Raw genomic sequence first — 26,644 nt, 5'->3', positions numbered from 1 at the left:
GCTGCTTCGCCACACTAACCCACACTAACCCACACTGCTTTCTGCCTATGGGAAAGGTTCTATATTAATAAGCAGGGAGCTGGTTGATAATTGACAGTCATTCACTCGATACACTGATAATTAGGAAATTATTTATTTATGAGTGGTTTTTCATGTTTATCCACGGCTATTTTGCGACTTTTTTCCTGATATGTTGGGTTTTGTCAAAAGGATGTTAGTGGGCGGGAATGGTGTAAAGTTAGCATGATTAGTCTTGTATTTTGTTTTTGTTTATTTTTAGTTTTGTTTTGTATCCCTATTACCGTACTCGATGTCATAAGCGCCCCGCCCTAATAAGTTGCCATGGCGATATTTGCTAATATATTGGCTAGTGAACAATCCCAATTAGCACCCCTTCGGATTGATCAATATACACAAGACTTATTTCTTTGTGCATAATACGCACTCTTGTGTTTTATGCACCCTTAAATATGGGCAATTAAAATCTGGAAAATATATCTGTCGTGTATAATACATGTAATATGCACCGACTTTTCTTTTGTATCATTTCAGGCCGTCAGCAAAAACCATGAAATTTACAATCTTTCAACTGTTTTTTTTCTCACCAAAATTATATTCTAATAAGAGACCCCTATTTCTAATTTTGAGAGCGCGCTGGGCACTTATTAAGTTGAATACGGTATGCAAAATATGACAGTGGCAGGTCCAGGGAATGGTGTTTGGTTTGGAGTTCATATCCTTCATTTTAAAATTAACATGTGGAATCCAAAGTCCTAAGCATGATAAGCCCTCCAAATACCTTCTTATCTTGGTGTCAAGCTAAAGTTAAGGTGATACACATGATATATATTTTGTATCACACCTCAGTACAGGAGCACCCTGGTAACTCTTGTAGAGGCTGGTTATAATGTTGATACACATGATATATATTTTGTATCACACCACGGAACAGGAGCACCCTGATAACTCTTGTAGAGGCTGGTTATAATGGTGATACACATGATATATATTTTGTATCACACCTCCGTACAGGAGCACCCTGATAACTCTTGTAGAGGCTGGTTATAATGGTGATACACATGATATATATTTTGTATCACACCTCCGTACAAGAGCACCCTGATAACTCTTGTAGAGGCTGGTTATAATGGTGATACACATGATATATATTTTGTATCACACCTCGGAACAGGGGCACCCTGATAACTCTTGTAGAGGCTGGTTATAATGGTGATACACATGATATATATTTTGCATCACACCTCGGTACAGGAGCACCCTGATAACTCTTGTAGAGGCTGGTTATAATGGTGATACACATGATATATATTTTGCATCACACCTGCACAAGAGAATCCGCCTCCATGGTCTAGTGGTAGAGCGTCCACCCAGAGAGTATAAGGCCCGGGATTCAATCCCTGGCCGCGTCACACCAAAAGATGTATAAAGATGGTACTTGTTGTTACCCTGCCTGGCACTCCACATTAAGGGGCCGAAACAAGGAATGGTCGGCTCGGAGGCAGTATACTGTGTCTGAGTGGGGTATTCATGTTAAACTGTGGCATGGTATCTCAGTGAGCTAGCACTATAAATCGGTATAAGTCCGAACAAGTACAAGCAGCCACACACACACATAGTGATACAAATAATATATTCCTTGTATCAACCCTAATCGTGAAGAGGAACATCAAGATGATCAGCCTAATGGAAAGGCGGGTCCTCCTATGGGAAGTACCACATCCACACTTCCTCCCCTGAAAGATGCAGACAGAAGGTGGAGCCAGGAAATCAATAGAGAGGTTCTATATTGGCTCCATTTAGTCTGGACCTAGTTCTATTTGATCTGCAGGGATGCTGCAGGAGGCAAAGCAACACTGATGAATGTATAATGGCATACAAGGCCCACACAGATCGGCTTCCATGGTGTGACCACTCAGGATCAACAGGGACGTCTACAGGTTCCATACTGGTGTTCAGCCCGATTGATAGCATACCAGGTTATGGTGTCTTTCGAACCAGAGCTCAAGGCCCCCGGAGCTTGAATGAAATAGTGTGCGGGTGTTAGGTCTTTGCACCTCAGATGTCCCTGAGACTGTATGGTTATATCGGAAACTCTGAAGTGTGACCTTTTTGCACTTAACTATTTTTTTTTTTAATCGGGCTGAATTATCTCCCTTAGTCACAGAACCGTCACAAATTTCATCTTCATTTGAGTTTTGGGTTAATTGGAGAGAAACCGCCAAGGCTTTTCAGAATCAACTTTAATTTTTGTTTCTTGACACAAGTAAGACCCTGTCAGACTGGTTTACGTGTTACTGTAGGAAATGTTCACCCTCACAGCCTGACTCTATTAATAGCCTAACCCAATGTGATTAACCAGTAGAAGTTACTGGCCCACGCCTGTCACAGGGCATTGGATAATTAAGTACATTATTGACGTTATTCTTTGAGGTTAACATCACAGGGGGCTTCCTGACTCATGTGTCATATTTGGTGGTTATTGCTTCTCAAGAAGCCCTGTGGGCATTCTCAGTTACAGTAGTTCTACAGGAACCTATGCTGATGGTTAGAGCTGATTCAATAGATTGGGGGGTCAGGCTCAGTGACTTGCTTGATTGTATGTCATATCCTGGCAGTGGATCGTTGCTCAAAACAGCAATCGTTTGTAGAAGTTGACTGCTTGAGGTGCTTGTGGGTTTCACCAAAGTGGTAAAAGTCTAAGACCTGTGTCCCTTCAGGCTTTTCTCCCACATGAAGCAAACATGCTGTGATATGACTGGAATACTGTTCAAAGCGGTGTTAAACCCAACTCACTCACTCACTCACTCACTCACTCACTCACAACCGTCTTCATGGTCTAGTGATAGAGCGTCCGCCGGAGAGCGGAAGGTCCAGGGTTCGATCCCCAGCCGCGTCATACCATAAGACGTTTAAAGATGGTACTTGTTATTACCCTGTCTGGCAATTGGCATTAAGGGGCTAAAACAATGACTGTATACTATATCGGAGTCAGTATACTGTGTCTGTGTGGGGTATTCATGTTAAACTGCGTCATGGTATCTTAGTGTGCTAGCACTATAAATCGGCATCAGTCCGGACTAGTACAAGCAGCAATACACACATACATACACGTACATACACGTCGCTATATCAGTGCAATAATCTTGGATGCGACGTTAAACCCCTTACCTCACCTCACCTCACCTCACCTCACCTCACTCACTCACTCACTCACTCACTCACTCACTCACTCACTCACTCACTCACTGGACAATTACAAAACATTTCTTTTGCTAAGTATGTCAAGTGTTTAACACCCCACTCAAAATATTCCAGCTGTAGGATTGCGGTTTGTAAATAGTGGAGTCTGCACCAGACAATCCAGTGATTGACTTCATGAGCATCGATGTGCGCAGTTGGGATACAATTACATGCACCAACCAAGTCAGCAAGTTAGCAACCCCTTTCAAGCATGGGTTGCTGAAGACCAATCCTAACCCAGATCTTCGTGGGGTGGACATTATTTATGACTATGGTAACATTACTTGTTTTGGAATATTGACTGACATTTACTACAGACATTGTGCCACACATCAGCCTCCTGATATAGATTCCTGCATCTGCTAGAATCAGCCCCTGCACCGTGTGACCCCAGCAGGAGGTGTCCGACCCCAGCAGGAGGTGTCCGACCCCAGCAGGAGGTGTCCGACCCCATCAGCCTCCTGATATAGATTCTTGCATCTGCTAGAATCAGCCCCTGCACCATGTGACCCAAGCAGGAGGTGTCCGACCCCAGCAGGAGGTGTCCGACCCCAGCAGGAGGTGTCCGACCCCATCAAGAGGTGTCCGACCCCAGCAGGAAGTGTCCGACCCCAGCAGGAGGTGTCCGACCCCATCAGGAGGTGTCCGACCCCAGCAGGAGGTGTCCGACCCCAGCAGGAAGTGTCCGGCCCCAGCAGGAGGTGTCCGACCCCATCAGTGACCTGTCCAAGATGACAACATCCGATGTTGTGCACTGTAACATACAGATCTCGTTTCCATTTGTTGCATCAGGTTATTATGGTGATTTCTCAATATGCCATGGATCTGCTGGACGTTATGATGTCACTGTGTGATATACAGGAATATCTCCTGGTATTACAGCCACCATGAGGAGGGTCTGGACTGGTACCCTCATGTATTGATTCCACTTGTTCATGATGATTTGGAGATGATAGTGGTTGCAGTATGCTGATTTTCTAGATATGCCAAAGCTCTGTTGGACGTGTTTGCCATCAGTGTGTGAATATGTAATGGGTTACACCATCATATAAAGGCCACTTGTGGTTCGGTTGGCTGAGACACTGCAGAATTGCATGCCAGAAATATATGATGGCAGGGATTTATCTCGACCTGCCCAAAAGCCAATATTCTGCACCAAGTCAGCCCATCTAAGTAGCGACCATTTTGGTGGCCAATGTGACATAATCTATGATTGGCGACCTAAATTTATCTCCTCCTCGCCACTTGGCAATCTAAAAGTGAACATACCTGGCAACAATATATGTTTGAGATACATGTTGGCTCCCTGACAAAAAATGAACATAGAAGCCTGCCAAGTCTGTAGCAAATGTCAGTCAAAATTCACAAATTGGAATTACAAGTTTCCCAGTTCATGTTGATATAGTTATAACTGATGTTATGGCTTTGTAGAGGTAGCCATGGTAACTTGTATATCAGTGCCGACAGGGCCAATAAAGTCGATTTGGTTTGTATTATCGCAATAAATGCAATGTTAATATACCTCCGAATTTAGGAAAATAAAAACTTAACAGTCATCCCAATTTGCCTGCCATGGACACTTAGTTGAGAATCCAAGATAAATCCCAAGATCCTTGGTGCTATGCTCATATTTGCCATGTTTCTTGATATCATTTGAATATTGCTAAAAGCAGCGTAAAACCCAACTCTCTAGTTGCTCCCCACCCCTGTGGAGCCTCACTTTGGAGGAGCAGTGTGTCTACCATTCGTCACCACTCGCCTCTCTGTAACCTTCAAGAAGACTCGTCCCCCTTTCGATGAATGTTACGCACGAAAATACGACAAACCAATCAGAATGCGTGTAGGATTTCAAGTTCTTCGTCAAAGAATCCCTCAGAAATAATTTTTGATTTTACATATATGTCTTACATCTAGAAATATACCCAAGACAAAGTTAGATGTGTTCAATCTTACTGTAGAATTCTGCATGTCCTGATGTGCTTTAAATTGCATCTGAAATATGTATAATATATGGGGAATTATATGTGAACTGTTACACAACGAGTTGACAATTGTTTTAGGTATGCCTGTTTGCACTAAGACGGAACCCGTTCGCAAAAATGGTAATGAGAGGGTCACGAGTCGCTATTCGGCTTGTCCCGGAATATCACGAGTTGGTCATGAATGTGTGTCTACATACTGATGGGGTATATCATAGTACATGCTCCCAGTTCTGCTATTTGCTACCCACCCCTGTAGAGCCTCACTATGGAGGGGTATTTACATACTAGTTGTGTATATGTCAGTACATGCTCCCAGTTCCGCTAGTTGCTACCCACCCCTGTAGAGCCTCACTATGGAGGGGTATTTACATACTAGTTGTGTATATATCAGTACATGCTCCCCAGTAAAGTGATCCCTTTGTTCATCAGGGTCAGAGGATGAGCTGGTCCTGTGCCAGGAATCCAGCATCAATACATCTGATGCCATGATGATGGTAACTTGTAGAATAACTGGTGATATTGCAGGGAGATATAATACATAATCTTACTCCAGGCGGGGCCAGGCTGCTGATGCTAATTTGATTGATGATCATTGGTTCTGTATTTGATGGAAACATAATGGCTATTGAATAATTTTGTATCTGCTAATTGATCTCAAAGAATGTTGACTGCCTCTGTAGCCTAGTGGAAGAGCAGAAGGTCCGGGGTTCGATCCCCTGCTGTGTCATACCAAGAGATAGATGGAACTTGTTGTCACCCCTTGTTGGCATTGAGGGGCAAAAACAAAGACTGGTCGGCTCGGAGTCAGTATATTCTGTGGTGATATAATGCACTGGATAATCAATGGTGGCATATTCATTTTTTTTAACTCAAAGTGTTTACAATTTCAGAGAACTAACAAAACAAATTTTGCATCTTCACATGGTGACTAATTTAACATTTCTGGTATCATAAATATTGTTGGTAGTGTTAACCTCTATGTTGCAACCCGTGAAGATCCGGAGTAGAATAGGTCTTCAGTAACCCATGAAGATCCGGGGTAGAATAGGTCTTCAGCAACCCGTGAAGATCCGGGGTAGAATAGGTCTTCAGCAACTCGTGAAGATCCAAGGTAGAATAGGTCTTCAGCAACCCATGGAGATCCATGGTAGAATAGGTCTTCAGTACACCCATGAAGATCCGGGGTAGAATAGGTCTTCAGCAACAGTTGCTTGCCATCAGAGGCGACTATGCTTGTAAGAGGCGTCTAACGGGATCGAGTGATCAGACTCACTGACTTTGTTGACTGATCCATGTAATTATATTCCAATTCCAAGGATTGAAGCTCATGACATCAACTACTTGATTGTCTGGTCCAGACTCAATTCTTTACAGACCACTGTCATTTAGCTGGAATATTGCTGAGTGCAGCATTAAACAACAAACAAACAAACAAAAGCTTCAATGATGATTGGGACCTCTTCATCATTTCATGGTTTAGAAATTTGAAGCCCTGGGGTTTCAGGTTAGAATTTGTATGTTTTATCAGTGACCTGATCTTCATGGTAGGTGGAGAAATAGTATAAATGAGGTAAAAAAAATGACTGCACCAAGGATTTCTGAAAATGTCATTGAGTAAATTATCCTTCCACATCGATATAATTTTTCTTATTTGCTGAAATTTGTAAATAGATTTGCCTGGAAGATAAAATAATCCTGTGATTGAATTCCACATTTGTGAAAATTTATTTGGAGTATCTTTATGTCAAAGTCATAAATACGACAAACGCTTCGTGGACATGACAGCATGAAGCTTGTGGGACTCTGACTCACGAGAAACACGGCCTCCTCCTCCATGTGACCTTGACCTCCACACATCCTGCACGTGGCCATAACAAATAAATTGGAAGCATCGGTATATCGTTCTGTGGGTGCATTGATTGGGGATGTTAGCATTGCAGAGTTCATAGCTGGCAAGATCTGAGCTTTGTGGCCTTAATTCTAAGTAAACTGCTTGAGGCAGTGTATAAATGGCAGTGTATAGGTCTTGAATTCGTTTACATCAATCAACAGTTTGTTTGCATTTTGCTATTTGGAAAGAAAACAGAAGCTAAGGTCAAGTTTATTTTTTTAAATAATGAGTGCCAAGAGTTCATTTGTAATGAATTTTTTCTCAAAATCAGTTTAAAATTTTGGATAGTACATCTTCGAATTACGATTATAATTTTGTTGAGTTGGTGTGAATCAGAAACTGCTGAGTCATGTTCCGTTTGGTTTGAATCAAGGGATTGAACTGTTCCTAATGTGAGGCAATATTTTGATAGCGATAGCATCGTTAGGAAAACTTCGGCCCAATAAATAAATTATAAGATTTCATCCAATTTATCAAAAGTGGGATGGAGTCATTTTATTTTGTGTATTTTTAAACAAGGCTTCTGTGTACGTTAACATGGTTTATGGATGTGATTAGCATGAAGCGTGAGTGTTTAGTAGGACAAGTGTATAGTGTGTAACTCATCCCATAACACCCCAGTAACACTATCAAAATCTTTGATAAAAAAAAACTTGTTCAAAGATCATTTTGACCGAGATTTTGATGGTGAATCATGCATGTGGGTTCTGATGCCAGTTTAACCCTCCCCCCATCCCCCATCCCCCATCCCCAATCCACCCCCACCACCACCACCCCTGATTATGATCCATGACCTGTCAACACAATTTCCTCAAGCTTGTGGGTTCTGATGCCAGTTTAACCCTCCCCCCATCCCCCATCCCCCATCCCCCATCTACCCCCACAACCACCACCCCTGATTATGATCCATAGGCTGTCAACACAATTTCCTCAAGCTTGTGGGTTCTGATGCCAGTTTAACCCTCCCCCCATCCCCCATCCCCCATCCCCCATCTACCCCCACAACCACCACCCCTGATTATGATCCATGACCTGTCAACACAATTTCCTCAAGCTTGTGGGTTCTGATGCCAGTTTAACCCTCCCCCCATCCCCCATCCCCCATCTACCCCCACAACCACCACCCCTGATTATGATCCATAGGCTGTCAACACAATTTCCTCAAGCTTGTGGGTTCTGGTGCCAGTTTAACCCTCCCCCCATCCCCCATCCCCCATCCCCCATCCACCCCCACAACCACCACCCCTGATTATGATCCATGGGCTGTCAACACAATTTCCTCAAGCTTGTGGGTTCTGATGCCAGTTAAATCCCCACCCCCACCTCCATCCAACAACCACCCCTCACAACCACCACCCCTGATTATGATCCATGGGCTGTCAACACATTCAACATGCCTGAGACCCGTGAAGATTCCGGGGTAGAATAGGTCTTCAGCAACCCATATTTGCCGTAAAAGGCGACTATGCTTGTCGTAAAAGGCGACTAACGGGATCGGGTGGTCAGGCTCGCTGACTTGGTTGATGCATGTCATCGATCCCAAATGCATGGATAAATGCACATGATGTCAATCACTGGATTGTTTGGTCAAGACTCGATTATTTTACAGACCGCCGTCATATAGCTGGAATATTGCTGAGTGCGGCGTTAAACAACAAACAAACAAACAAACAAACATGAGGAAGGGTCCTGATGCCAGTTTAATCCCGGTTATCACCATTGCTCCATCAACACTTACCCCATGGTAATTACAGCAATGGGAGATGGCAGTTTTAAACCATGTTTTACAAACTCTCAACTCTTGAACATACATATATTCTGACAATACAATTGCATAAAAATACATGATTGATTTTAATTTAAACATATTTTATTCACAAAAAGGGAATGGGATTGGGTACAAGTTCTCCAACTTAGTCCACCTTCTCCCAGATATTTACGCCATTGATTTACAAGCAAAGTTCTCCAACTTAGTCCACCTTCTCCCAGATATTTACGCCATTGATTTACAAGCAAAGTTCTCCAACTTAGTCCACCTTCTCCCAGATATTTACGCCATTGATTTACAAGCAAAGTTCTCCAACTTAGTCCACCTTCTCCCAGATATTTACGCCATTGATTTACAAGCAAAGTTCTCCAACTTAGTCCACCTTCTCCCAGATATTTACGCCATTGATTTACAGCTTGTACTAAATATGAGTGAGTGAGTGAGTTTGGTTTTACGCCGCTTTTAGCAATATTCCAGCAATATCACGGTGGGGGACACCACAAATGGGCTTCACACATTGTACCCAAGTCAGGATTCGAACCTGGGTCTTCGGCGTGACTAGGCTACCCGACCGCCACGTACTAAACATGAACGGAACAGAAGAAAAGAAAAATATAGGAAAGATAAATAAACAGTGAGAGAAGTCTAGAATGATTTGGTGATGCACTGCTCATAGCACGCCAGAGTGGGTTCGAATGCACCGATAATTGTCATGCACAGAATTCTGCATGGTCCTTTTAATGTTCTTCCCAGCAAACAGACAAAACACATCATCTTCCCAGCAGATTCGGACATATCATTATTCAGAACGATAATATCGGTATTAATGGAAACATGAGGACGGTTATTGACTTATTAATGCTATTTTCCATATTTCTTTGAAGTAAGTGCATGACAGCTTCGATGCAGCAAAAGACGGAAATCGAATATTTTACACTCAGATGTAATAAAGAGCTTGATTCATATTTGATGAGGCTGAGCACTTAACCGTATTTGATAAGCTCCTATCTGGGGCATTATTTATGTAATTCGTCCAAGGAATAAATTGTAATAAAAATGCTATGTTATTGTGTTCTGGTCACGGTGGGAGGCTGGTGTTGAATGCATGATCATAGTGCTGGTATGGTCCGATTACTGGCGTTTGGTCCTTGGGTCTGACTCATACCTGTTGAGGTGTGAATGTGTCATTAGGGAAGCAGTATCAGCATTCTAACACTCCACTATCATCAGGAACAAAGCACTAAAATTTATAAAAGGGGAGTAATTTGAAGGGTGATGTCTTAAAGAATATAGCCTCTTTATAGACACAGAAATAAGTCCAGATCAATTTTGTTTCTTGTTTTATAGAATTTTTTGGTTAATTTGGAAAATGCAAAAAGAGATTTGTCTTGGTTGAATCGAGTTTAATTTTCTACAAAATTTATAACAAAAGATGTAACAAGGATATTTAAAATCAATTACAGCATTTGAATTTGCAATTTTAGGGAGATATTTGGATATCCTGATATTAAAAGCACTTTGAATGGATACTTTTACTCAAGAAGAGTAACCATGGCAACATCTGTACAGATCATATCTTTATGAAAGAAATCTTATCCTGATTACACAATGTTATTATCTAGTTCTTGCCAGTCTTGCTGAAGCTTTGAACTTTCAGTTGTCTGTTCACAAGCATGAGGCGTAACTCATAAAGTTCCAATAACATTGAGGCCTGATAACATCTAAAAGTGTATTCCCTGTGAAGATTGCATCCTGAATATTCATGCATATATGCAGATCAGTGAACTGTCCCAGCCATTGTGTGTTGTTAGCAGGTGCACGGATAGCCTGTCTCACAGTCACTGAACTATATCATTTCCCTTCCGCCCAGCCTGTACTGTAATGCTACAGTCCTAAGTGAAGCAAGTCTAGATTTTTCACAGGTCTCCCATCTCAGTGATCTCATTGGGGCTCCTTTTCAATATAAATGGACTGCCTTTGTTGTCTAGTGGTAGAGAGTGGTAGAAAGACCAGGGTTCAATCTCCGACCGCATCATATCAAAAGACGTTAAGAGATATGGTACTTGTTGTTACCCTGTCTGGCGCTCGGCATTAAGGGGCTAAAACAAGGACTGGTCGGCTCGGAGACAGTATACTGTGTCTGTGTGGGGTATTCATGTTAAACTGCGGCATGGTATCTCAGTGGGCTAGCACTATGAATCGGCATCAGTCCGGACAAGTACAAGCAGCCCCCCACACACACACACACATCGATATATTAGTGCAATATTCTTGGACGTGAAGTTAAACCCCATTTTCCCTCACCTTCAATGTATATGTAGTTACTTGTTTAACAATGAAAATGAAATGATTTCCGAGACGAAGCGTTAGTCCACACAGGTATTTCTGGTGTTATATGCTCGTTCTATTGATTATGACAAAATGGAATGACTCATTTTACACAAAACAATACTACCAGTGAGGCATTGATTATTGTGTGATAATCACATTGCTGGTCGGCCTATTGTTGGTTGTTCATTGATTTTGGTACCCTTGGTAGGGAGTTTGATGAAGGAAAACACAAAGGACGTCAGAAAGACATTATTAGATAATTTGTAATTGATGTTCGTGGTTTATTTTCATTTGATGAATTTTTTTGCGCAGTGTTATACCTGTTGAAAGATGATTTTTCAGGATACTCAATCATCTATGTTCATTTGCAGTGGTATAGATTTAAAACTACCTCGTCAAGTTGATTGCAGTATGTAACCGAGTTAGGCTGAGATCAAAATCAATTGCAAAAGAAAGGGGGTCGGCCTATGCTCTAAACCAATGTGCCCGTGCAGATCCGCAGTAGAATAGGTCTTCAGCAACTCATGCTTGCCGTAAAAGGCGACTATGCTTGTCGTAAGAGGCGGTTCGGGATTGGGTGGTCAGGCTCGCTGACTTGGTTGATGCATGTCCTCGTGTCCCAATTGCTTAGATCGATGCTCATGGTGTCAATCACTGGATTGTCTGGTCCTGACTCAATTACAGACCGCCGTGATATAGCTTGAATATTGCTGAGTGCTGCGTTAAACAACAAACAAACAAACAATCAGAGCCAATGTTTTTTTAAAGTGCTTTTCAGTGACTCTGGTCTACAGCGATTTTGATAGTAGTTGCCTGTATTTACATATTTACAATATGAACAAAAAAAGTAAGGGATGGTCAATATTTTGTAGATGTTTTTTTAGTGAAGACTGAGCACACAATTTCTTATAAATATCCCCAAAAGTATTCATGTTCCCTTACTTATTTTGTTCAGTATACATTAATTGGATATATCTTCATTGGGATATCATTACAAAATATATCATGATCAAACTGTAAAGTTTTAAGAGTATTTTTTAAAAAGCTCTTTGATCGATCTTTATCTGACTGCTGGCAGGCTCGCCCGCACACACAAAATATACATTTTTGTTTATTCACTTTTATGTTATTTTGACTACTGATTGAGTTAAGAAACCATCCTCAAATACGATAAATAGTGTTTTCGTGAATTAGTCATCTATCGCTACCTGTGTTGACCTTGACATTGACTGACGATGATGGTCACTTAGGCTGAGTCATGTAGTTTGTGTCCATCTTGACCGTGGTACTACCGCCACTCACAGTAAGCTGCTTGATGTCAGTCATACACCACAGGCCCTGGAGCACATAGTACCGCCAAGAGTCCGTCATTAGCACCACTGTGATGCGGCGTGCTTGATGCCATTCATGCACTCAATCCTTCATCAAACAGCGTGGCACACAGTTGTCCTTCAATCACTCCCAGCACTGTGTCAATAGGGGCAAGCAAATAACCTGACAAAGACTGTCAGTGGAAGAGGCTTGGTAGAAGATCAAGATCAGTGATGAAGGTTCATGTGAGCCCCTTTGCAAAAACATGACGATAATTTTCTATATTTGAGGGGCAGTGGTGTAGCCTAGTGGTTAATGTGTTCTCTTGTCTCGCTGAAGGCCCGGGTTCGATTCCCCACATGTTGCAATGTGTGAACCCATTTCTTGTGTTCCTGCCGTGATATTGCTGGAATATTGCTTAAAGTGACGTAAAACAATACTCACTCACTCCTATATTTGATCATAGTCTTTGTACTTTAAAATTTTAAGATGCATCCATGAGTTTGACAAAGTGAATCTAAATTATTCTTTCGCTGTGCAAATGTCATAGACAGAATTTGAGGTTGATCTGTAAACTAAGTCATTGATGATATTTGTTTGTTTGTAGTTTAACACCACACTCAGCAATATTCAAGCTATATGATGATTGTCTGCAATAAATCTGGACCCCCTGGTCCAGGGGTTCCTTGGGACCAGCATTCTTTCCCCGGAATCCATACTATAGCAGCTGGTAACTTTCTCTCTCTTCACGTCAAACGACTAACAGCCCTGTAGTCTAGGGGTAGAGTGTCTGCCCGGAGTTTGGAAGGTCAGGGGTTCAATCCCTGGCTGTGCCATACCAAAAGATGTAAAAAGATGGTACTTGTTGTTACCCTACCTGACACCCGTCATTAAGGGGCTAAAACAAGGACTGGTCGGCTTGGAGTCAGTATAATGTATACTGGAGTCAGTATAATGTATACTGGACACAGTATACTGGACCGCCTCCGTGGTTTAAGGGGCTAAAACAAGGACTGGTCGGCTCGGAGTCAGTATACTGTGGGGTATTCACGTTAAACTGCGGCATGGTTTCTCGGCAAGCTAGCACTATAAATTGGCATAAGTCCGGACTAGTATGAGCAACCACACACACGTGAGCACAAGCATGCACACACGCACACACATGCACGTTGTTATATAAGTGCAAAAATCTAGAACACAATGTTAAACCCCATTTCACCTCCCCTCACAATGAAATAACTCTTTTTTACCCCATTGATTATTTTTGACAGAAAGTACTGAAACCTTCTTGCGTGGATCGATGCTCATGATGTCAATCACTGGATTGTCTGGTCCACACGCAATTATTTCATGACCCCGGTCTTATAGCTTGAATATTGCTGACTGCAACGTTAAACTACAAACAAACAAATGGTTGAACCCTTAATGAGACCTGACAATCCAACTGGTATGTCAAAATGTCAACTGAGTTATCTCCCCTTAGTGACTCTTTCAGTTAATGCCGATGGACCTGTTTGCTATATCAGCTCAACAATGTGTTTTGTGATCATGGTTCATGAGTTTCATTCCAGAACATAAACTCGTGTCCGCAGGGAATTCCTTGTGGAAAATACAGCCCCTGCCACTTAGTGTGCAGCCCATCTGGGATCTGTGCATGCCGCTATTTCTGAAACTGAGTCAAGTGTGTTTTTCTGTGAAATAATTAAATGCCCTGCTTTAATAAGCGCCCAAGGCGGTATTTGCTAAGCATGCACATGGTATTATTTGTAAGAGACATGAACATCTAAAGGGGGAAAATACAACTCAGATTGTTTTCTGCGTTCACGAAACCACAAATTTTATGATCTTTCAATTGTTTTTTAACCAAAATTGCATTCTAATAAGCGCCCCCTTTTCAAATTTTGAGGGCACCCTGGGCACTTATTACATCGAATACGGTACTTTCAACAATAAAGAAATAATTCCACATGCATGTGTATCTTTCATGGTGGCCTCCATACTACACAGAATCGTGTCCCCCATCCCATGGCTGAGTGATGATTTTTACACACAAAAAATGTCCACCAAGAATATTGTTTTTGTTTTTTTACAAAGTTATTCTGCTCACAGAACAGTATTTGGTGTGGTATAAAAGTTTATCTTCCCTCCATGTCAGGATGTTGAGATCTAATTGGTTCACGTAATCATGATCACAGTTAAACAACAAACAAACAAACTTAAAAAATGATGTGTGCATATATTCTCCATATTTACCCTCACACAATACCCTTCTGACGATGAAACAGTATAATCATCTGACTTATACCGGAGTATGTGGTCGATAACCACTGGGTTATGATAATGATGTTTCCGAGCTGATCACATTGGTATTTGACAGTAAGTGTCAGGCCGCATGCGATCAGTGAGCTGTTTTATTCCCAGTCCTGACAGGTGGCATGCAGACCCAGACCCCAGGGAGTGCTTCGTGATGGTCATATAGTCATATACACCATGACTCATGTTCCGTCAGCCGTGCTATACGCAAGGTACTAGCCACCATGGTATGCACGTCACTATCTGCTGTGGAATATGGCAGTTTGCACATATTGGATCAAATCTCCTACCCAAGATAATGCACTGTAATTGTCATAGCAAAGACGGCAGTTCTGATTGTCAGCAATGAAGATATGTTTGCCATGCCAGATGTCATATTATCTCAAGTCGGAAAGAGCGAGCCTGGTACCTAGCCTGTCTCACGGTCCCTGGACCATTTTGTTTCCCTTTCACCAGTCCTTACTGTAATGAAAGAGTCCTAAATAAAGCAAGTCTAGATTTTCCTCAGGTTCACTAGGGCTCCTTTTCAATTTAAGTATGGTTTGTTTTTATCAATATTATATATTTTCAGAGATTTGGTGTTAGTCTAGCTGGTACTGTAACTGTCTTGTTCCCTGTCCTATTGGTCTTATTATGTTGACTTTCTGTGCCAGAAATCTTTCATGTAGACTTTCTGTGCCAGCGGTCTTATTATGTGGACTGGCTGTGCCAGAAATCTTTCATGTTGACTTTCTGTGCCAGAAATCTTTCATGTAGACTTTCTGTGCAAGCGGTCTTATCATGTGGACTGGCTGTGCCAGAAATCTTTCATGTTGACTTTCTGTGCCAGAAATCTTTCATGTAGACTTTCTGTGCCAGCGGTCTTATCCCGTGGACTGGCTGTGCCAGAAATCTTTCATGTAGACTTTCTGTGCCAGCAGTCTTATTATGTGGACTGGCTATGCCAGAAATCTTTCATGTAGACTTTCTGTGCCAGAAATCTTTCATGTAGACTTTCTGTGCCAGCGGTCTTATCCCGTGGACTGGCTCTGCCAGAAATCTTTCATGTTGACTTTCTGTGCCAGTGGTCTTATATGAGCTCTCTGTGCCAGATATTTTGTCTTGTATATTGTGTGTACTGTCCGTGCCAGAAATCTAATTATATGGACCGTCTGTACCAGTGGTCTTATATTCTGAGCTTAATTACATAATACTTCAATGTCAAGCAGGTCAACAATGAGAACCAGGTTTGTTTCATTGACAAATCGTAGTAACACTTCCATATATGGCACATGCTCCTTGGAATTGAAAGACCATTAACTACATTTCTTGGAATTTGTAATGTGAGGTAGGTCTAGTGCCAACTTTAGAAGCTTCATGAGGCCTAGAGTTGATGACATATTTTATTTGATACACCAGTCACCTTCCAGGCTCACTCACTCTTCGATTGCGAAACACTATATATGACTTAAAACGAGTATGGCATCAGAGCTGCGTATCTGCGTAAAATACGCATCAGAAATGCAGAAATACGCAGTAAAATAAAATCCAAGCGTATCAAATATGCAACGAACATTAAAGATACGCTACAAAGATAAAACTTGTGTGTATTATCAAAATATTGTGAAGTAAACCTGCATATTCGATTAGTGAAGCAGCAACTTATTTTGAAATTATAAACGGGCATTCCGTCAACAGTGTCAAACTCCACGATGACAGTTACATCATGATCATTTGCCATCACACTTTCTTGTGGAAGTTTCGTGGTATTTGTGAGTCCTATAAAGCTCTCTAACCCACATGACACCAGTTTGCAGGGACTAGATGAATAGTGTTGTTAAATATTTAACTTAAATACCCACATGTGTAAAAACTAGTGGGTAACAGAAATTTGAATACCCAGGTAGAATTACTGATACCCAATGATTTTAAAATGCATGGGTAAAATACCCACAACACCAAAAACTTATCTGGAGCTCTGGGCATTTATGATATATGTACCCATACCCTGTCAACTAAAATTAGATTTTAGGCGTACTAAATCTGTACTAATCTGACTGTGGTGGCTGTAAATAACGGTGAGCTGTGCAATCTACTGATCATTTCACACATGATTTCCCCGAAATGAATGTAAACAAACAGTGAATGAAAATTTGAATAAAATAAATATTTTTCAAAAGTCCAGATAAACAATGAACACTTTTTTATAACCAGATAGTATAATAATGGGATTAAATTGCGTACTTCAGTTCAGATTTGTTGACTGGTATTTCATTACATGCTCGTGGTGATCAGCTGATAATGTTTTTTTGAGATGTGAGGAAAAACGTCGTGTCAGTGTAAAACTTTATTAAATATGTAAGTAAATTTTGGGAGCCTTGCATTACTGCGTGCTATAAGCGAGTTTTAGAAACACTAGTAAAGGAACATTGTGTCTATCTCTGATCATGCTGATTTTCAGTTCTGTAGATGTAACATTTTACTTAATTTTGGTCAAGTACATTTTAAAATTGGGCAAGTAAGAATGTTGGTCATACTTGCCCTTGGTCAAGTGACATTTTTTATAAATTTTCAACCCCTGGCCAAAAGTCTCATATCTGGATTCTGTTTTACACTCTTAATTCCCTGGGGGGCGGTCGGGTAGCCTAGTGGTTAAAGCATTCGCTTGTCACGCCGAAGACCCGGGTTCGATTCCCGACATGGGTACAATGTGTGAAGCCCATTTCTGGTGTCCCCCCGCCGTGATATTGCTGGAATATTGCTAAAAGCGGCGTAAAACCATACTCACTCACTCACTCACTCACTCACTCACTCACTCACTCACTCACTCACTCACTCACTCACTCACTTAATATCTGGACACTGTGTCAGAGAAAGAGCCATCTAACAAGATCAGGTGGTCAGGCTTGCTGACTTGGTTGATGCATCCCAATGGCGTAGATTGATGCTCATACTGTCAATCTCTGGATTGTGTGGTCCAGAATCGATTATTTGCAGACCGCCGTCATATGACTGGAACATTGCCGAGTGAGACAAACAAACAAACAAACTCTGTGTCAGAAGTTTTCATATCTGATGAGCTCCAACTGAAAAGGGAGATTGGGGTGAGTTGTTTAAAAATATAGACTCTTGGTCCTGTAAGAGAGACAACAGCCCCCATGCGGCGTTAAACAACAAACCAAACCAAAGTCATCAGAGGCGGCTAAATGCATCAAGTGGTCATCCTAAGCGACTTGGTTGATTTACATATCATCATGCCCGACAGCATGGATCAATGCTCATAGTATCAATCAATGTTTTTTTCAAAACTTGATTATTCACACGTCATTGTCATATTATTAAGTGCAGTGTTAAAAACGACAAATAAACAATACAGATAATTGAAATGTATTGCTTCTTATACCGTATTCGACGTAATAAGCACCCAGGGCGCTCTCAAAATTAGAAATAGGGGGCTCTTATTAGAATATTATTTTAGTAAAAAAAAGTTGAAAGATAAATTTCGTGGTTTATGCTGACAGCCTGAAATGTTTATGTACGACAGATATATTTTTCCAGAATTTAATTACCCATAATTCAGTTTGCATATAACAAATGAGTGCGTATTATACGCGAATAGATAAGTCTTGTGTACATTGATCAACCGCAAGGGGTGCTAATTAGGATTGTTCACTGGCCAATATATTAGCAAATATCATCGTGGGCGCTTATTAAAGCGGGGCGCTTATTATGTCAAATGCGGTAATTGAGTTAAGCGGATCATTTAGGGTACGGCAAGTGCAAGCATAGCCTCACTTCAGTAAAGTAGGGAAGCTGGTGGTAGTGAGTTGTGTGAAGCAGTTACAGGAAGATAGTATCAGCCCGTTTGAATGACTCATGCCTTTACTTGGAGTCAATAGGCGTATTTATAGCAGCTTCCTTCTTGACTAAAACCTCCCTAGATACATCTTTCCTCAATTTAAATTTAGAGTAGAATGGGATTCAGCTCGAGCGGAGATGTGTTAAGTGGCAAGATGCACAATCTTGTTGAATATTAATAAGTTGGTGATATTGTGCAGACCTCCTTCTGTGATGGACGCTGCTCACAGAGCCTGTTGTTCCCTGATTGGCTAGAAATACAGAGGACACTGCAGAATCTTTTTACTACCTGTAGAAAAAAATAAGTGGTCTGTTCACTGAATGTTTGAATTAAGATTCAAGGAAAAAAATTTATCTAGAGTATTTAACTATGTGTGACAGGCAAATTTAAAAAAAAATTTAACTTTAAGATTAGGATTTTTTTCAACATCCTTACATTTTTGTGTTCAAGGTATTCTAAAATTCCATTCGGTGCAGTAATGCCAACCTATTTAAAACCACATTTGCAAAATTATAAAATTAACGTTCAATTACAATAACCTGATTCATGTCAGTTGGGACACCTCTTATTCAGTTCTGTTTAACCAGCAGTAAGTGGGTACTTGGTAGGATGGGATAGTAGGTGAGGTGAGGGGAAATGGGGTTTAACGTCGCGTCCAAGATTATTGCACTTATATAGCGATGTGCATGTACGTGTGTGTGTTTGTGTGGCTGCTTGTACACACTGAGATATCATGCCACAGTTTAACATGAATACCCCACTCAGACACAGTATACTGACTCCGAGCCGACCAGTCCTTGTTTTAGCCCCTTAATGCCGAGTGCCAGACAGGGTAACAACAAGTACCATCTTTTAACATCTTTTGGTATGACGCGGCCGGAGATCAAACCCCGGACCTTCCGCTCTCCGGGCGGACACTCTACCATTAGACCACGGAGGCGGCCGGATGGGATAGTAAATGTAATGTTACACCCAAACAGGCAGCTTGAGTTGTATGCTTCCTAGGGAGCTGAGACTGCACACTCATGAAGTGACGGGTAGTAATGTACTTATCGAGCATACCATGGTTAAGACTTGCACTTAATGCAGAGGTCTGTTATTTGCAAAAGGACAGTCATTCCAATACAGGGAAACCTTGTTTGGCTTGATACTGGTAGTCCAGTAACCCTACTTTACTTGTAAGAGGCGACCATCGTGATCGGGTGATAAGGCTCGCTGACTTGGTTGATGCATGTTATCATATCCCAATTGCGTGGATCCATGCTCATGATGTCAATCACTGGATTGTCTGGTCCAGTCTTGATTATTTACATACTGCCATCATATAGCTGGAATATTGCTGAGTGCAGCATTAAACAACAAACAACAACAACAGTGGATTGTCTGGTCCAGACTCGATTATTTTCAGGGTGCCATCATATAGCTGGAATATTGCAGAGTGTGGCATCAAACAACTAACACACTCAACACACACACATTGTTCATAGGGTATTTTGTAATCATGCTAACGAAGAAACCAGATTTTCCATGAATGGATATAAAAAACACAGAGGAGCTGATTAACACGACAACGTGTACAGAAATGAGATGTTAGTAGTGCTAGCATGTAGTGAATGAATATTTAATGAGATCATTGGCTTTGCTGAACGCATTTCCTTTGATGTTCAATATAAATTTGTTTAATTGGAAAACTGAATTACACGTGACAAAAAAAATTGGATTCTTGGATGGAAATTTAAAAATGCAAGATGTCGTAATTCTATAAACTTGAATTGGAACAAGAAGCTGATATATTTGATTCAAGTAATAAAATTAGACGACTCGGCTATAGTATAACCCATGTGAGCAGTGGGTGCACTCGTACTCAAGGGGCCTTGTATACTTGCTAACCCCAAAAGCTTTTCCGTTAAATCGGTTATCTTGAATGTATCAAGTGTTTATCTCAAGTTGGAGAGAAAATTGAAAAAAGCAGAATTCAATAAGATAGAGTCCTTGGTTTGGTGTCAAGGAAATACTCAGCATAATTTTGCTAGTATTTTTGCAATTTCTTTTATTTAGTTTTCTTTCTGCATAGGGCATTTGCCCTATTAAAGGAAAAAGAAAAATCGTAGTTCAAATCAATATTTTTGCCTATCTGTACAGTAAATGAAAACGGACTGACAGTGATAAGGGTGTTGAAAGAGATATGAAGTTGAAATTATTAATTTATATTTATTATATGAAATTAATTATTATGAAGATAACACGCTTGAACAAGGTTTGGTCACTCCTCAATTTCAGAAACACATTTAAGGTTTTGATAGGCAACCCCTTTTCTAAGCACCCAGGGTGCTTATTTTGGCAAATACGGTACTGCATGTTTTCTGACGGTTGAGACCAGTATCTCCTCCATAGCATGTCTGGCAATGGTCACTGTTCTCGCTGTTGGTTGAAATGAGTTGTAGTTGCTTGTTAATTTAAACTAAAGTCAAAGTGAAAACCAGTTTATTGGAATTCATGTTTATTAAATGCTATATGAGATGACTTGAGTGTTTGAGGTGAGGTGAAATTGGGTTTAATGTCGCATCCAAGATTATTGTGTGTGTGTGTGTGTGTGTGTGTTTGTGTGTTTGTGTGTGTGTGTGTGTGTGTGTGTGTGTGTGTGTGTGCCTGCTTGTACTAGACCGGACTGATGCCAATTGATAGTGCTAGCCCACTGAGATACCATGCCGCAGTTTTAACATGAATACCCCACTCAGACACAGTATACGGACTCCGAGCCAACCAGTCCATGTTTTAGCTCCTTAATGCCGAGCGTCAGACAGTATAACAACAAGTACCATCTTTTAACGTCTTTGGTATGACGCGGCCTGGGATCGAATCCTGGACCTTTCGCTCTCTGGGCGGACGCTCTACCACTAGACCCCGGAGGCGGTTTGTTTGAGTGTTTGAGACTAAGCATGAAAGTCAAAGGTTCCTTGTCATAGCCCTGATGTTATAAGGTAAAGATTAAGGCACCACGAGATAAAATACTACAGGAGAAAACCTCAAGGACCTCAGGCCACTCCTTCATTTCAAACACTAATATGCATGATGTGTACACTAATCACTTATTGTCGAGTTACTGGTTCATAAGTCCAGACCAAAATGGTTTCTGTGTAAATATTAAACTCATCATTCTCATTATGTAAAGGCCCCATGTAACCTATGCTTGTAGAGGACTTAATGGATTGGGTGGTCAGGCTTGATGACTTTGTTGATTGTATGTTTCTAGGTTTGTCAGCACCATACCCATGCTTGTGGGTTTCACCCCAGTGGTAAACGTCTGACAACTGCATCACTTTGGGCTTTCCTCCCACATTAAGCTGAAACGCCGTGATTTTACTGGAATACTGTTAAAAGTGGCGTTAAACCCAACTCACTCACTCACTCACAGACTCATTGCACATTGCTCATAATATCAATCATTGGTTTGTCTAATCCAGACTTGTTTAGTTGATAGCTAGAACATTGCTGAGTGTGGCATAAAAGTTTTTAAAGAACAAACAAACAATATGTAACTTTATCATCTTTTCCTTTCAGACCACGTGGAAGGACCTCTCTCCCACCCACAGCAAAGGTCAGCTGACTTTGGGAGGTCAGATACCATGTGACAATCATGTGACCCTTAACAATCCGGCTAACTCCGCGACCATCACAATCGATGGAGGCTTCCAGCTAGAGCAGGGCCCCGTCATCAAGATGGACTCCAATATCATCAACACCAAGCTGGAGGAGCGACAAGTGTCCACGTTGCCACGGCGATCACGCAATCGCACAAAAACATGGAAGGATCTTTCACCAACCAAGGAGAAGAATATGAGTTCCAGCTATGGAGGAAGTCCGAAAATGAAGAAGAACGAAGAGAACAGTAACCAACTGGTGACATGGAAGGACCTCTCCCCATCAAAGGAACCGTCATCGCCTGAGAAGAAAAAGAAAAAGAAACGGCCCGAGAGCGGGTATTTCTCAAACGATGTTCAAAGCGATGTCCAGGAGTCACGGGAGGGTATTGATGTGTCTTTGTCGGAAAGTGAGAGCGGCCGTGGAAGATCAACAGCTGCTTCCTCTCCTGAAGAGGGATGCTTCAATAACGAGTACTTCTACGATGAAGACTTTATTGTTCAGTTTGATACCAACATCCGCGATGGATCAGTTCCCCGAAGTGAGGGGGAGCCTGAACCAGTTCTACCCTTTCCACATTCTCTTACTGGAAGTTACACACGATTCGGAACTCTGCCTGACTCACAGCAAGATGTGTTTCTCGGACCGTATGAATCCGAACTGTCTGGCAGTCGGACATCGATGGAGATCTCATCCAGCGAGCGTGAGATGATGTGTTCTAGTGATATGTTAGATTTCAGCAATGATCCCCTGTTCACTCCAACTCCTACGGGAGAGCCATTGCCTCAACACTTTTCTGTGGACAGTTTAGGACGTTGTCAGGAGCTTGTGAATAGCCGGTCTTCAACCGATGCTCGTCTTGCGGTAACCTGTTGTCCCAGGAAGGATGAATACTTCTTGTCGTTTAATGAATCTCAGAGCCATTTTACAGCATCCGAGAGTGAACATTCTTACGTCTCACAATCCTCGTCTCAGGGAGGGGCGAGTAACTCTTGCAGCCCATCGTGCAGTTCAAATGGAGAGGAGGCGGAGGAAATTTGTTCGAATAGTTTTCACTTTTGTCAAATGCAGAACACTGATCCAAGTCTGAGGGCAAGTAGAGCCTATCGACCAAACAGCCATCAACGCGGCTGCTCTCTTGGTGCAGTGCAGGAACGATCAATTGAAAAGTCAGAGCTTAGTGACCTTGAGAAAGGTCATTGCAGCAAATCGTCAGGTTCTAGTAGGTCACACAGTTGTGGAAGTTTGCGATCTCCAGCAAGGTCTCCATCTTGTTACAAGTTATCTTCCCACACTGGAACTCTTCAGTCTTTAGAAGATATGCACTATTCTGATGAGGTGAATGCTGAACCAAGGTACCCAACATACGTCACGTCTTGGAAGCACGTAAAAAATCTGAGAAAGTTTGGTAAACTTGAAAACATGTTAGAGACATCACGATGCAACAGCTTGCCTGACCTTAGCCATCCTGTTCAGCACAGGAAACTGGAACGAGCAAAGAAACGTGAAAATTTACAGGCAATGGCCGACAGCTTCCACAATAAGCGACATTCCGCATCACTTCTGGAAATGTACCAGAGGATGCGATGTCCATCAAATCCTGTGTCTCCGGACACTATGAAGACTGTGGAGCAAATCTTGTTTCCCCAGAATGGCCTGGCTGACGAAAGATTTGGTGATCATTTATTGTCAGTCTCGCGTACAGGCCTTGACCAGGATGATTACAGTGAGCATGATTCAGACATTTGTGGATGTGGGAACAGAGGCTTGAGACTTAACATCCCAACTGAAGTTGGTCCTGGTGTCATCAGGAGTCGAGATTCACGGACCATGTCACCGTCTTTCAGGAGCCATTCAACAGGAATGACCCCCGACACCGTTGTGCTCTGGCAAGGCACCAAGAATTTTGCATCCCAGTTCCCGCCTAAGACACAAGACTGTGGTATTCAGACGTCTATTGATGGGAGTAAAGGCCCCGTTCTGTTGGACCATTCAATGCAGACGTCTCCAAACTCACCGCAGAGAGATTTCATCTCTTTACTAGATGACGTATGTGGCCATGAACCTCGGAAGGAGCTAAAAGACCCTGACACCCCTTCACCAAGGAGATGTGTGTCAGCAAATGAAATTAGAGCGAAAAGAACAAAATCTATGCCCAACTTCAAAAGATCTGCGAGTCTTTCTCCATCTCGAATCGGAAAGAACTCTTTCTATACCCATAATTCCCTGCCAGATCTTAGCTTCTTGGCATCAGGAATTGAGCAAACTCATAGTAACAGCTCCCTGTTTGACCCGGTTCAGATTCCCATTATTCTGAGACCAGTCATTGATGACAGTCAACAGACGCAGTGCAGACAGACGGGGTCGTGTAGTTGTCAAGGTCACAAGGGTCACGTGCCAACTCATGTAGGAAATCTAGCCTCCAGCAGCAGCGGAGTAAGCTCGTCATCGTCTTGTTTGGACCCGGGATACGTGGAACCGAGACGATGTGCATCGTTAGCGGCAGATCTCGAACGCATTCTGTTCCTTCCTCCTCATCTAGAGGGTGTACCCAAGTTTGTCAACAACAGTGAGCAGCAGACATGTCTACCTCATCATCACACGGACTGTCAACGCGATGGGGGGGAGCGCAAGTATGATCGGTACGCCTATGAAATGCATCCTGGGAGCTGCCCAACGAGTCCGAAGCCAAAGCCTCAACGTCGTCCTCTCAGCAGCTCCAGCTCCTCCAACTCGACCAGCTCACTACACCTGGAGGGTCTGTATGCCGTGAAAGAAGAACAGAGTCCTACATCACCAGAGAAGCCAGAGACGGGGCCGAGTTGGTTCGAGCAGCAGCGGTTCGGCAACATCCATCTAAGAAACTACACTGCTGAGGAGCTGTGCTATGGTTTGTCCGACTGCCAGGATGAAAACGACAGCATTACTATTGAGATCTATGAACAGTTTGCTCATGATCGCAAGCCTCTGAAATCCTGTTTACGTAAGAAAGCCAAAGGTTATAGGTCAAGGTCATTATCTAACCCTGACAGTTTGTGTGCTCAGAGTGAGGCACCCCCAAGGAAACCCAGCCGACATTCAATCGCGTGTGATGGAATATTTCCACAGCTAGTCGACGAAGAGCAATTTGAAAATGCAAACATTGAGTGTATACGTAACTTCTGTGATGAAGGATTACCTCCCCCTGAATTGCTCCAGGAGACTGAAGTAAACCTGGTTGGGATTGTTTCATCAAGTAGTAGCTCCTTCGAAGATTCAAAGGCCAACAAACGAGTGAGCTTCGCTTCTGAAGTGTCCTTCCACTCACCACAGTACAGCCCCCAGTGTTCCCCAAAGAGACAAGGATCTTCCCCGAAGCCTGAGACGGAGGAGGAACACCTCACCTTACAAATTACACAGTCGGATGACAGTGAGTGGGACAAATATATGTAGATCCATAGGGGGTGACGGGGTACATGGACCCATAGGGGTGAGGGGGTACATGGACCCATAGGGGGTGAGGGAGTACATGGATCCATAGGGGGTGACGGGGTACATGGACCCATAGGGGGTAAGGGAGTACATGGACCCATAGGGGGTGAGGGAGTACATGGACCCATAGCGTGTGAGGGCGTAGATGGACCCATGGGGGTGAGGGAGTACATGGACCCATAGGGGGTGAGGGGGTACATGGATCCATAGGGGGTGAGGGGGTACATGGACCCATGGGGGTGAGGGAGTACATGGACCCATAGTGGTGAGGGCGTACATGGACCCATAGTGGTGAGGGCGTACATGGACCTATAGGGGGTGAGGGAGTACATGGACCCATAGGGGGTGGGGAGTACATGGACCCATAGGGGGTGAGGGAGTACATGGACCCATAGGGGGTAAGGGAGTACATGGACCCATAGGGGGTAAGGGAGTACATGGACCCATAGGGGGTAAGGGAGTACATGGACCCATAGGGGGTGAGGGCGTACATGGACCCATTGGGTGTGAGGGAGTACATGGACCCATAGGGGGTGAGGGTGTACATGGACCCATAGGGGGTGACGGTGTACATGGACCCATAGGGGGTGACGGGGTACATGGACCCATAGGGGGTGAGGGAGTACATGGACCCATAGGGGGTGACGGGGTACATGGACCCATAGGGGGTAAGGGAGTACATGGATCCATGGGGGTAAGGGAGTACATGGATCCATAGGGGGTGAGGGAGTACATGGACCCATAGGGGGTGAGGGAGTACATGGACCCATAGGGGGTGAGGGAGTACATGGATCCATGGGGGTAAGGGAGTACATGGACCCATAGGGGGTGACGGG

The 26,644-nt window shown here is 42.7% G+C and overlaps 1 protein-coding gene across 2 annotated transcripts in view; it reads left to right on the top strand.

Annotated features, from left to right (window-relative positions):
* The window catches only part of LOC139461202 (uncharacterized), a 71,234-nt gene that overhangs the window by 26,414 nt on the left and 18,176 nt on the right, over nt 1-26,644 (top strand). For both annotated transcript variants that reach the window (XM_071242799.1, XM_071242798.1), the window contains one exon: nt 22,257-25,746. In XM_071242799.1, the coding sequence (XP_071098900.1) occupies nt 22,257-25,746 (3,490 nt within the window). The remainder of the gene's footprint in view (nt 1-22,256; nt 25,747-26,644) is intronic.

The sequence above is a fragment of the Haliotis cracherodii genome, unplaced genomic scaffold (genome assembly GCF_022045235.1).
Source record: "Haliotis cracherodii isolate W230 unplaced genomic scaffold, xgHalCrac1.p SCAF_14, whole genome shotgun sequence".
NCBI lineage: Eukaryota > Metazoa > Mollusca > Gastropoda > Lepetellida > Haliotidae > Haliotis > Haliotis cracherodii.
This window is presented reverse-complemented; position numbering and strand designations above follow the sequence as displayed.